This window comes from Cavia porcellus, unplaced genomic scaffold (assembly GCF_034190915.1).
Source record: "Cavia porcellus strain 051 isolate PalLab524CR breed Dunkin Hartley unplaced genomic scaffold, mCavPor4.1 scaffold_25, whole genome shotgun sequence".
Lineage (NCBI taxonomy): Eukaryota > Metazoa > Chordata > Mammalia > Rodentia > Caviidae > Cavia > Cavia porcellus.
In genome coordinates this window covers 9,300,966-9,314,825 of record NW_026947508.1, presented here as the reverse complement: position 1 = coordinate 9,314,825, position 13,860 = coordinate 9,300,966, and the positions used below count along the sequence as shown (strand labels likewise).

The 13,860-nt window shown below is 41.6% G+C and overlaps 1 protein-coding gene across 1 annotated transcript; it reads right to left on the bottom strand.

Moving 5' to 3' along the window:
* Positions 1-1,665: 1,665 nt before the first annotated feature.
* Positions 1,666-9,344, bottom strand: LOC100718034 (PRAME family member 12-like). The gene is made up of 6 exons (XM_023565790.1): positions 9,016-9,344; positions 8,406-8,649; positions 8,062-8,246; positions 6,907-7,336; positions 2,366-2,382; positions 1,666-1,936 (listed from the first exon to the last, which is right to left on the bottom strand). Exons 1-6 carry the CDS (start codon positions 9,342-9,344, stop codon positions 1,666-1,668), a joined length of 1,476 nt encoding a protein of 491 aa, XP_023421558.1.
* Positions 9,345-13,860: the final 4,516 nt, after the last annotated feature.

The following is a 13,860-nucleotide window of genomic DNA, read 5'->3' as shown; positions in this document are numbered from 1 at the left end:
AAAAAAGTGATAAAATGCAATAAATACACAAATTGCTTTTACTAGACCCTTAAAATAGACTTTTGGAAATGTCTGTGCAGTATACACCTACTGCACATGTGAGTGAGAGATAGATAGAGAGAGAGAGAGAGAGACAGACAGACAGACAGACAGAGAGACAGACAGACAGACAGACAGAGACAGAGAGAGAGAGAGAGAGAGAGAGAGAGAGAGAGAGAGAGAGAGATTGTATGTGTGTCTGTGTGTGTGTTAATTTTAGGAAAGGTTTTGCCTTAGTCCAGGCAGCTGCTAGGTTTATCATCCACTTCCTTCTGCCTCCTGATTGGTGGGATTAATGATCTGAAACACTCTCCTGGCTGAGATCATTAGACTTGCTGATCACTGAAGCAGAAAGCAGAAATGGAACCTGGATCCCTCCACTTGTATTCATGCTTTGGTAAGTGTTGATTAGGATCTCTAAACACCCAGGCACGTTTTCTGGTCAGGGGCTATATTTCTGGTCGGGAGCTGCCATGCAGCCACAGCCAAGAACAACAGTTTTTGAGTGGCAGTCGAACAGCTTCCTTTCTTCCCTGATTTTAGGATTCCAGGAAATTGCCCAATCCAGCACTGCAATCAATAGGGAGGAAAGAATGGATTAGAGGTTGAAAATCCATAGGAAGTGCAAGATTGGATTGAAGCCTAAAAATCCTTCAAGAGCTGGGTGAGGCGGCACATGCCTGTAATGCCAGCATTTAAGGGACTGAGGCAGGAGTATGGTCAGTAGTGGGGGCTGCACAATGAGCTCACACTCAGCTTGCCCTGCAAAGCAAGACACTGTCTTTAAAATATCCATGAAAAATGCGAGACTGTTTTAAATAAAACTGGTCAAATAAACGGGATAGAAAATTTTTTTAATATTTCAAAAACCATTTCATTGTCTTTGAATTCAAAGGAATATAAACCAAAAACCAAAAAAAAAAGCAATAAAAAACACAAACAAATCATGATCATTTCAACTGACAAAATCTTTGAGAAAATTCAGTCATGAATTCATGGAATTTTAACCCCATCCATGCAAAATAATTCATTTCTTCTAGTAATATGTAGCAAATTGAAGTGAGCATGATAGGAATTTTAGTCCCAGAGAAGTGGCAGGCTGGGCAGATGGATCACATATTGGAGCTTATCAAAGTGCGTACTTCAGCTCATTTATTTATTTTCAGTACGTAGGGTTGAATTCAATACATTCACGCTGAGCTAAATTGAAGTTCTGTTAAAATATTGCTTGATTGATCAACTGATTGATCTATCTATCTGAGACAGGGTCTTTACTTATTTGCTAGCATTCATGCAGACCTTGAATTTACAGTGAACCTCCTGGCACAGCCTCCAGAATTCTGGGAGTGCAGGTGTTAAGCTGAATCTTTAATTTGAGGCAGGATCTGGTGAAATATTCAGGTTGGGTAGGAAATCATGCCTATCCTTCCTTCCATTGGCAGAGTGCTGGGAATAAAAGGGGAACCACCGTGCCCAATTTCTTCTACAATTTTATAAATAAATCTATATCTTTGCTAACTATGTCAATGCCAACACCAGTATTTTTACTGAAAGTGCATTTCTTGGTAACATTTTAAATACTCCAAGCAGACTAGTCCCTGACAAACTGCTCTCACTTGGTGTGAATCACCAGCAGAGGGCAGGCTTGCCCCATAGCTTGGAACCAGCTGCACTAGGGATGGAGCCAGTCTTGTGCTCCCCTGGCAACCCCGTTGGCTGCCAGAGCTCTGCTTTTCTGAGGAATTCTGAAGAGCTGGTGGCCACATGGAAAACCATGTTGCATTTGTGCACTGTGTCCCTGCTGTCTTCTCTTCCTGAGAACATGGGAAGTGTGTTGATTGTGAGGGAGAAGGTCCATTGTCCCAAGTCTCTGTAGTGTATCACATGTTCTGTGTACCTAATCAACACAAAGCATGAACATGTCCTGAATCAATAGCATTTAGTCTTCCAAGATGTGAAAGAAGCTAACAGTGTATAATCAAAGCAGATTTAGTTAATGGATAGTTTCAATGTGTGTTGCACTATAATTTCTTGCAGAATTTATGGATGTGGTGGCAAATGACTACAATTCCCATGATGGGAAGGCTGTGGGATTTGGATTGCAAGACTTCAAGGCTAGACAGTGCTACATAGTGACTTCAGGACCTGCCTAAGTTGAATAACGAAACCTTGTCTCAGTAAATAAATTGTGAGAAAGATTTTTTGTTTGTTTGTTTGCATCCTACTGCAAATCAAAACTGGGACAGTGCTATGGTTGATACATGATGTCTACTTGAGAAGTTGAGAAGTTGAGCTAAGGGACTCAGTAGGGAGCCAGGGTCCTTACTTGTAAACATCCTCATTCTGTGTAAGAAGAGAGTAAGGAGGTTTAATGAATGCTACATCTTCCCTGGATGGATAGTTGTCTTTGGAGAATATAAGGGATGGAAAGAGGCTTGCTCTCCCCCACTTTTGCTCTTTTTGCTTTTGAGGTCTTTCACCACCTTGAACTGTTGCTCAGTGGCATTCCACCTTGACTTGGAGCCAGCTGGTTATGGATGGAAACCTCCACAAATCATGAGCAGATAAGTTTCTAACCACATGATTCTGCCACATCCTCAAGGCAATGATTCAACATGGTGAGGAGAGCACAAAAAGACACCCTGTCTGTTTTTCTCCTCCTGTGCTACAAGCCCAAAAATAGACTTCCTGGCTCCCCCCCCCCAGTGCACACCAAGGATTCCTCAATCCCCAACCTTCACATTCTAACACATGGCAATGATGCATCACTGTCAGCTAACCAGACCCCTCCCCCAAGAACATAAATTTGTAAGTGACCCTGAATCCTATGTCCAGAAAGAGCTCCTGCATTCTCATAGTGTGCATCTCTCCTGTGCTTGCATTAAAGATCTGTTGTTGTCTCTCTCCTCATTTCTGCAACTTTAGATTGAGTAACAAAAATATTCAATCATGAGCTACATAAACCTTTCCTTCCCTAATTTTGAGTGTCAGGTATTTCATGCCAGCCACAGGAGAAAAGTAACCACGATAGACATCGATTGCTCATCTACTTGTTCAGTTTTGTGTCTCTTTCTATTTTGAGATAGACTGTTGCTACATAAGCCAGGCTAGTTCTGAACTTGTGCTTGTATCTCAGCTTCTCAATACATTGAGCCTAGATGCATGCACTGTAAGCCTGAGTATGAAAAGTTAAGTGGTTTTGGTCATTCATGGGCCACCAGAAGGAGAACTAGATGCCAGCCTCTTCCTGTGGCTGCACCATAACCATTGAGAAGAGAAGCAGACACCAGCCCTTTCTGCCCAGGGTCTAGTAGAAAAGAAGAGCCAAACTCCCTGCTTTCCCTACTTCTGCCTTAAGTTACTGGTTTTTCTGGAGTAACACAGGCTGAGAGAGCTATTGAAATAAAATAGAACTTAATGCTTGCAGTGTTTAGTGTTCCACTGACTTTCAAGGCATAAACCCAGTAGTCTGACCATCTAGTTGAACAGAACAAAACACAATAGAGCATCTATGGGAGATCTCTTTCTGAGCTGCTAGCCATTGTTAATTGCCTATTATCTTGTTCTAAAATCCTGTATCATTTTCACTATTTTTTTGTTTTATTCTGTTTTGTCTTAATTAATTTTATTATATCTGACAGCATGGGCCATTATTTGAAAGACAAATGTTATATTATCTTTGTCTTTGTATTTACAATTTGGATTTACTATTATCTTGTTTTGAAGCCCTATATTGAGTTCCTTGTTTTGTTTTTGTTGGTTCTATTCTGTTCTGTTTGTAAGATTTTACTATGTTGGGGATATGGGAGCTATTTTGAAGTTAACAAGAGACAATGTAGCATGTGCCCCAGTATTTCAAATGTGGCCATGTACCATCACACTGTTCTCGGGAAAAGACTATTTTCTTTTAAATTAGCAAGGATTGATTAAATACAGGAAAAGAAACAGGTTCTGGAGAGTGAGTTTGGGCCCAAACAAAAGTAGGAAAGAAGCCCATGCTAAAGGATGGGGACAGGGCTCCATGCGTGATGACAGAGATTGATGAGGAAAGACTTTTTAAAAGCACTTAGCACAGTAGCACATCTGAACTCCTTTAAAGCACTGCAGTGTATCCTGCATCTCCACTTCTAACCAGTGTTTCCTATGTGTGTGCGGTTTCCTCAGGAGCACTGTATCAGTGGTGGGAATGTTCACTCCCTACTGGCAGCGTAGAATCTGCGTAATGTTTCAAACTGTGAAAGCTATGTAATAGACAGGGGGCTGGTGTTGTGTGTAGCTCTGTGACAGACTGCTTGCCTGACATGTGCAAGCTCCTGGGTTTAATCCATGAAAATACAGTAGGTCACAAAGATTTGCCACTTATGGTTGTGGTGTGTTTGTGGCTCTCTAGAAGCCTGAGGCAGGGGAGCCAAAAATCAAGTCCAACCTGGGAAAACAGCTACTTAGTCAGACTGCAGTCTGTGTTTAATTTTGTTTCTTTGTTTGCTTGCTTGCTTGAGTTTTCAGGCAGTCTCCCAGTATTTTTTAGGTTGGTTTGCTTTGAACTCCCAGTGTAGACCATGCTGATTGTGAACTTGCTGTGATGTTTGTGCCTCGCCCTTCTGCATCCTGTGATTATAGGTAGGTGCTGCCACTCCTGGTGATGCCAGTCTTAAAATAAAAGATAACAAGTGCTGAGTCTGCAGATAGGAGCAAAGGCTACGAGTTCATAAACCAGAGCCTCAGCCAATCAGTACTCAAACTGAAAACTAAAATAAAAAGATGCTGAGAATGTAGAGCAATGTAGAGATCCAAATTCAGGTCCAGGCCCAACCCCCCAGCACACACACACACACACACACACACACACACACACACACACACAATTTCAGGTTTCTGATTATACTTACAATGATGTTATCGCCACCACAGATTAGAAAACTCTATGAAACCCTGAGTTGGAGTTTTGATCCATAACACAGTAGACCATGTATCGAATCAATATGGCAGAGTAGAGCCACTGCAGTTGTGAGAGAATTTCAAGACTGAGGCAGTGAACTGGTTCCTGGGAGGCAAGGTAAGCTGGGGGCTAGGCAGGTGGCTCTGGGTGCTTCTATTAGGACCCTCAGAACAACCAATAACTGTGTCCTGTAATTACAGGATCTAGTCTAAAGCCTGGAAGACTTCTCAGCGTGAGAAAACCAAGAAATTCAGTGGAAGTGTCTTGAGAAGGTGAAATCTAAAGATGAGAGCTGCCACAGAGCTGAGATCACAGCTCCTGTGGGAAGATGAGGGGATCCCAAATTCCCCTTTCTCCTTGAGTTAATTGGAGACAAGAAAACATAGGTGCAAACCAAGGCCCAATCAACCTAGTGGGTTTGAACAGTGGCCTTCACCGTTATTGTCAGTGTTTTTCCCATAGAGGCCATTTTCCAGGCAGACTAGATGCATGGGCAGTGGCCAGAGATTTCAGTCTGAAAGAGACTAAAATGAGGCTGAAGAAACTTCAGTTTTAAGTAAAAAGCAGCTCAGGAATTGAGGGAAAGATGTAGTGGCTTTTTGTTTTGATTTCTTCTGTGTTTTGTGGTAGTAGTCTTTAAGAAGTAAGCCTTGGCCCCAGCTACATCTCTGTTCCTTGTTTTGTTTTGCTTTGTTTGTATACAATGTGATGTTACTTCTACTCCAGCAGTGTGGCTCTCCCTTGGGCAATGAAGCACTGTGTGCTTGTGGCTAAGGACCAAAAACTGAGTCACCAAGACACACCACTGAGCAGTGTGAAGACTTTTGGATCAGGTTACCACTTCCCAAGGAAGGAGTTTTTCTCCTTATTCTTAGGCTGTTCCAGGCCTTGAGTGTGGCACTTGTGGTACAGGATGCTGTCACCAAATTGTTTGGTGTCACAGCAGTTCACATGGTCTGATTTTCCCCAGTATCTCTGCATTTGTTTCGTGTACCTTGGGGTCATCAGTGGCTTCCCATAGCAGGCAAGTTGCTGATCCAAACTCCTACAATTTTTGCAGAAATTCTCCTTTAGTGAGCAGTTCTTTGAAATGAATTTGAGATTAATAACTTTAGGTTAATACAAAACAGAGGCGCAAAAATGAAGAGGAAAATGTAAGTATAAAGGTCCATCCCGGCACTACAAATTTCTCAAGCATTAATGCTCACAAGGGCAAGCCCATCCCTGAAATTCAGAAGGACGTTGTCTGGAATCAAAAATCTCTATGGCTGCATCTCAGTGGGACGACCCTAAGATGAGTTCTTCAACATGTGCAGGTAGGAAGGGGAAGAAAAACCAGGAAACATGGAGGTAATGTATGATTAGAGAAAAGCAAAGGATGGGAAGAGAATGCACAGTATGGAGTATCTCTACTTGATGCTGTGAGTTCCAGAGCCCAGACCTCATTGGTCACACAGCTCAGGGCCTTTTCCCCTCAGTTACTGAAATTCATGAGCTCTAAGCTGGAAATTGGGTCAAATGCTCGAGAAGGAAACCATATGACTCACATTCCCTTTATTTCTGATCATTCCTTTACATACATCCACACATTTATCTCAAGCCTGAATTCACATCTACAAACTCAAATTCCTATTTCTGATCCTATCTAGACCCCAGGTACACAAAGGTCCCTTCTGCTCTGTGATTCTCCAAAGTTGCTGCATGCTGTCCTTGTCTCACTCATATTGACAGAAGGGCTCTGGGTTCCTGGGGCCCAGAAGGAAACATATGATATGCACATTCATCTAGACAGGGACACAGACAGGGCATGGACTAAGGTGAATTTTATGCAATGGCCAGGTGCAACAGCGTTCACAGTGAAAAACACAAAACCAGACTGTCCTAGGATGATTTAGTGGCGTTATGATGCTCCTCATTGTTTCCTGAACGTGGTTCTGTATCTGCTGGTTGACACCATTCCAGGGAATGTAAACCTCTTGAGGAACAGAGTGTAGCTCCAGCCTTAAGTTGCTCATCCTGGCGGTGTGGCACAGCAGGCTCTTCGTGGTGTCTATGGAAATGAAATTCCTTATGAAGCAGAAGGCAGTGAGCTGGGAGCAGCAGCTCAGGGCCGGCAATAAGGCAGAGAGCTGCGCATCTGTGATCCCACAATTTTCCAAATGCAGGATACTCAGGGTGGCTGCAACATTCTCCAGGAGTATTTGGAGGGGCTCAGGACACAAGTCAGTCAGCCTGGTATAACTCAAATCCAAGTGTTTTAGGTGTCTGGTGATTTCCAAGTGAGGCATCCGGTTCCAGTCAGTATGTGAAAGCAGGCAGTAAGTAAGTGAGAGAGTCTCCAAGGGGCACGTCAGGCACCTGCAGAGAGACAAATTGGTTAGACAAAGCATTTTGTGGTGAAAAGTAGGGGCTGATGGGAAAGAGAAACATGGAGGACCAAGTGCTGTTTGAGTAAGCCCAATGTAGGCATGACTCTTCCACCACTTGCTTGAGTGGCCGGGTCTTTAATATTGACAGTCCCCTTTCTCAGACCCAAGCAGGAAAACACAGCTCTTTCCTGATGGAGGTGACAGGAGACAGGCAGGAAGGAAAAATCAGGCAAGATCTGGCCAAGACACGGGTTGCCCAAAAGGCTCTCAGCAGATTATGTGTCCTTGTTCCCTGTCCTGGCAGCTTTTTTCCTTGTCATCATCTCCAGACTCCTGTACTTCCCATCTGGTGACTGGCCCACCATGGGGCAGAGGCATCTCATGGGGACTGTTAGGAGGATCAGAGAAAGGCCCTGGTGTTTATCACCACCTTATGCTAGATAGGCTTCTTGAGGAAGTAATCACATATCTGCTCTCACAACATCTGATGCCATCTCCTGGCTTTCTGGCTGTTCCTTTCCTTCCTGCCTGTTCCAATGTGATGCCTATGTGACACCATTTTATCGGAGTAAGGAATGAAAAAAGCAATGTGTTGGTACTCCAGTGCTTGATCTCTGTCACATCTCCCATGGATGGTACACTGCACATATTCCCTAATCTTTTTAGAACAGAGAAAGGTTTTTCTGCCTCTGCAGAGAGAGCTCCAGTTCTTACCTGAGTATTAGGTCAAGGTGGCCTTCCATGAAGGAGACAGATTTCATATAAATCTCTTGTAGATGTCCAAGCTTATGAAGTTGAGACATGATTTGGGTGATCCACTGATCTCTTTTCTCTGGGTGAATGATGGGAATAGGAATCACAGAGATTTCACACAAAACTAGCTTGTGAAGGTTTCGCATCTGACCCAGAAAAGGGGCAAAAGAAAACAAGGTATATAGTGTCCAGTCATGACCCACACTCAACTCTTGCACTGAATCAAGGTTCAGCATTTCCAAGACCTCTGTGATCTTTTCAAAGCACCTGGTTGTAATACACAGCTTTGTACAATCCAGCTGTACTAGGTCTTTCCTCTCTTGGGCCCACTTGAGAAGGTAGGATTGGAATGGACGCCCATATTTTTCACTAAGCCACAGATCTAAAGTCATTGTAAGTGTTTGCTGTTTTGCTATCTTTGGTGGAGTCTTCTCTGTTTTTCTCTTCCTCCTGAGTTCTGAGGAGCGCTCTTCCAATTCATTTGCAGCCCAGACTCTCCAGAAATCCCAGTTCTCATCCCGCATATCTAGCACTTGCAATTTCAACCTCCTGTGGGTAGACCAGGAAAGAGTCTTGAGAATTGAGGCTGGGACCCAGTTTCCTCCTGTGATTTCCACAACTCTGGAGTCTGTTGCTATTTTATTTTGCTACTGCCCCTTGGATGTGTCCAGTTTTTACCTCTAGTGCCTATGCAGGAGTCAGGACTTCTTGCTCCTTTAACTGCTGCCTCCAGCATTAGCTGTCCTCCCTTTCTGGCTGTCTCAGTGGCTTAGCAGTGGGCAAGGCTTTTCTGACTGTGTGTCACTCAGCAGCAGAAGCCTCTGCTTCACTCTTTAGCCCCTACATTCTATGTCACTTTCAGTCCCTGACTCGAATCCCATGGCCCTCCCTGCAGGACACCTGGGTTACACTCACCTGGAACAAAGCTTCTGGCTCAGCAGCACGTCGACCCCACCAAGCACAGCTTGTAACATCTTCTTCTGCACCTGGACAACATCCACCTGAGTGTTTAACTTCCTTGATTTCCACATGCTTATCAGGGCCCCCACAGGCAGGTAGGGAAATGGCCAGGACAGCACCATGGCCTTGAGCACTTCAGTGTGTCCCCTGGTGAAGGCCTCCATGAACACTGGTGGGAAGAGCTCTCCTGGCAAATCCTCCATGGCCCTCATGGCCAAGGCCTTGTCTGTCAGCAGACTCTGAATTGCCAGTTTCAGTAGTCTGTGTGGGGACTGGATGCTCATTCTGGTATATCTGGAAGGCAAGGGTGCTGGGGAAACATTGAGAAAAGAGACATCCTTTCAGGGTTTGCTGACACACCCATTCACACCCATCTGGAAACAAACGTGCTGCCAAAAAGACCCTGGTCCAAGAAGTGCCATAGAGTCCTCAGTTTGTGGCATATCTATTTTGTGTTCATTGTCCCAAAGGACTGCTGATGCCTGCTAGTGCCCAGATGAAGCAAGGTGAGAGCAACACAACTTTTTTCAACCGAGCACCCTGAACTCTGGACCCACTGCCAAATGGGAGCCAAGGAATCAGAAACTGACTCCCACGTGTTGTGGAAAATATTCTCATGCTCACTTCAAGGAAATATAACCAAGAAAATGGAAAAGTCATATGGCCCAGTCTCTAACTGATTGCTTCCCAAATATGCTTGGTAAAAAAAATATGTAGATAATGAAATGAATGCCATGAATTTTCATTTTAAAGAATGATAGAACTCTGGTTTCTTCTCCTACACCTGAGCTGGCAAAAGAAGGGATGGATCTTTTCTGTTTGCCTCAACTTTGGTTCCCTGGCTTGGTTCATGCATCACCTGGCAGTGGAAATAAAGACTCGGTAGGACAAGCACTCAGTAGTGTGAGCTGATGGTCTGGGAATTTTGTAAGCTGTGAAACCTCTTTATGGATGAAAATATAGTAACCTCAGGAAGTCACAGTTCAGAATTTAAGGCCTCTGTCATTCATGAATTTTTCTTTAAAACTTGGTTTGTATTTGGTTGCAGCGACTTCCTGAATTTTGTGGAAACCACAAAAGTCTTCCACATTTATTTATTTATTTATTTTTTGGTGAGGTTTGCAAGTAGACAATCCAAGATTATTCAGTTCTTCTTGCTTTTGATTGACTGCTGTACTGTAATCATCTCTGGCAGCTGCACTGACATTTCTGCATAGTAACAGGTTGCTACACAGCATGTAGCTGTCTCAAGGGTTCTCAGTTTTGTTCTGGTTAAAGCCCTAAGATTCTGCCAAAGAACCCAGCACCTGTTGTTCTGTTGAGACAATTGAACACAGATGTCTTGTGCTGTGAGTGAATCATTTGGGGATACTAGTGCACAATGTATCTACCATGGCTGCTCCCTGAATAACGTTTCGAAACTTTCTTTCTTTCTTTCTTTCTTTCTTTCTTTCTTTCTTTCTTTCTTTCTTTCTTTCTCTTTCTTTCTCTTTCTTTCTTTCTTTCTTTCTTTCTTTCTTTTCTCTTTGAAATAAAATGGACTTTTTATTATTCTCTTAAAAACTATAGTAAAAAGAGAAGCATGGAGTTTGAAGTCAGGCTAACTGTTAGGAGATGCCATTTCAAAACAAACAGAAAAAAATGGGATGTCCAGACAGGTAGGATATGTCATGCATCAGTTCTGCCTTGAGTATTTGTATTTAAAGAAAACACTGGCTAATTTTTTCTTCCATTTGCAGTGATGGGCTCAAGTCTAGAGAACATTGCATGCAGTCAACGGCTCTTCCATGAACAGAATGCAACAGATCATCAAAATTATATATCCTGAATAAGTGGGATTCATTCAGGGATGCAAGGATGATTCATTATACATAAATCCATAAAAGTGGTATACCACATTAACAGAGCCAAGAACAAAAACCATGTGATCACCTCAATAGACGCAAAAAAAGATTTTGACAAATTCCAGCACCAATTTACGTTATAAACCCTACAGAAAATTGGAATATCTGGCCTTTATCATAATCTGATAAAAGTCATTCATGACAAAGCAACAGCTGACATTGTACTAAATGGACAAATACTGAAAAATATCTCTCTGATATCAGGTACAAGATACAGATGCCCACTGTCTCCACTCTTATTCAACATAGCCCTGGAAATTTAAGCTGGAGAAAAGAAATAAATAACAGGAGTAAAGATTGGAAAGGAAGAAGTTGAACTGTCATTATTTATACAGATGACATGATACTCAACATATAAAGCCCATCAAATAAAACCAAACCATTGCTAGATTTAATAAACATATTCAATAATGTAGATGAAAAGCCACTTATGGTGGTGCACACCTGTAATCCTAGCACTCGGGAGGCTGAGACAGGAGATTTATTGCATGTTCAGAGCAGCCTGGGCTACAAAGTGAGCTCATGGTCAACCTAAACTGCATAGTGAGACCCTGTCTCAAAAACATGAAAAAACAAAACAAACAAACAAAAAAAAAAAAACGAATGTAGCTGGATATAATGTCAAAACACAAAAATCACTAGCCTTCTTGTACATGAATAGCAAACTCACTGAGAGAAATTCGAAACAACATCTTTCATAATAGCATCCAAGACTACCTAAAAAATCAATCTAACAAAGCATGTAAAACACCTTGATATTGAAAATTAACAAAAAAAAAAGGAAATTGAAGGAGAACCTATAGTGAACATGGCCGTATTTCCAAAACTGTTGATTCAGTGCAATCTCAATCAGAATTTCAATAGCATTTTTCACACAATTAGAGAAAATTTTGCTAAAACTCATCTGGAACCAGAAGAGACATACAATAGCAAAGGCAATCTTGGGCAACAAAGATAAGATAGGTGGTATTAGAATCCCTGACTTGAAATAATACTACAAATATTTGTGATAAAAACAATGTGGTACTGGCAAAAATAAAATAGACCCATTATTCCATAGAATAGATTAGAAGATACAGAAACAACTTAGACACACTAAGCAACCTTCTCTTTGACAGAGGTGACAAACAGTCACTGGAAGAAAGAGAGCCTCTTTAGTAAATGCTGCTGGGAACACTGGCTCTACACATGCCACAGATTAAAGCTGGACCCATAGCTTCCACCATGCACAAAGCTAAAATCAGAATGCATCAAAGATCTTAATATTCAAACACAAGCATTCAATCAGCTGGAAGGTAGAGGTAAGTAAAACTCTTGAAGACATGGTTGTAGGCAAAGACTTTATGAACCAAATCCTGATTACATAGGAGCTGTCACAAAGACTCAACAAGTGGGAACTTATTCTACTGAAAAGCTTATGCACAGTAAGTGAAACTACCACGAGAGTGAAGACACAACCCACATTGTGGGAGAAAATATTGCTAGCTGTACCTCAGATAAAGAAGTACTATCCAGAACATATAATGAACTAAAACATCAGTCCTCTTAGATATAAAGATGCAATCCAAAAATAGGAATCTGCACTGAATAAACACTTCTAAGATGAACAAATCCAAACAGCAAATAAATCTACAAAAAAATGTTCAATGTTATTGGTCATTTGAGAGATGCAAATTAAAGCAGCCCTGAAACCCAATTTACCCGAGAAAAATGGTTATTATCAAGAAATCAACCAATAACAAATGGTAGTGGAGCTGTAATGAAAAAGGACCCCTGGCCCACTGTTTGTGGGACAGTAGACTGGTGTAACTACTGTGGAAACCCAATGAGAAGATTGCTCAAAAACTAGCAACGGAGGTCCTAATGATCCAGCTATTCCCATTCTGAGTATCTTCCCAGAAGAATCAAAAGCATCATACTACAGTGATATATGTGAACCCTTGTTCATATTAGCAAAATTTGTAGTATATAGATTTTTAAAAAAACTAAATGCCTATTCACTGAAGAATGGATAAAAAGGCGTGGTATTTTTATGCACAGGAGTACTACTCAGCCATAAAGAATAATACACTGGATACCTTTGTGGATACATGAAACAAACTCATAATTGAAATATATCAGACACACAAATATAAACATTATTTTGTTTCAATTGTGAGAATTTGAAAGATACAACATTATATATATATATATATATATATATATATATATATATATATAATTACCAACATGCTACTGAGTTCTCTGAGGTCGTTGGAGAGAAAGATTTGTGCTTACATTGTTTGGACAGTTGAAGACAGATGTCTTGTGCTCTGTGTAACTGATTTGGGGATGACAAGGTGCAATGTATGTACATTTTTTACCCCCTGACTTATGTGCTTTGAAATTTGTTTTCTTTCCTTTTTGAATTACAATTGATTGAAAATGGGAAAGAGCTCTGCCATGAGGCAATCTTTCTGGAGCAGTTGGTAAAATAGTATTAGAAGACCTTGGGTGGTGGCACAGCCTGTTACACCAGCACTGGGGATGCTGAGGCAAGGGGAGTTCAAAAAACAGCCAGGGTTGCATAGTGAATTCAAAGCCAGGATGAACTGCCTTGTGGGCCTCTATCAAAAAGTGCTTTCAGAGATGAAAATTAAAACAACCCTGAGATTCCAACTCACTTCACAAAGAATGGCTTTTATCAGGATTTAAGAAACCAAGAAAGAAGACTTCCAAATTGTACCCCAGGCTGAATAACTTAGTGAGACCTTGTCTCTAATTCAAAGAAAAATAAAAATGGAGGAAGATGTAGCCCAGTTTGAACGTACTGATACAATCCTCAGAAAAAAGATAAGCTAAAACACTTCTCCTTCAGATTAAGGGCACACATGGTATTTTTATATACAGTATCAGC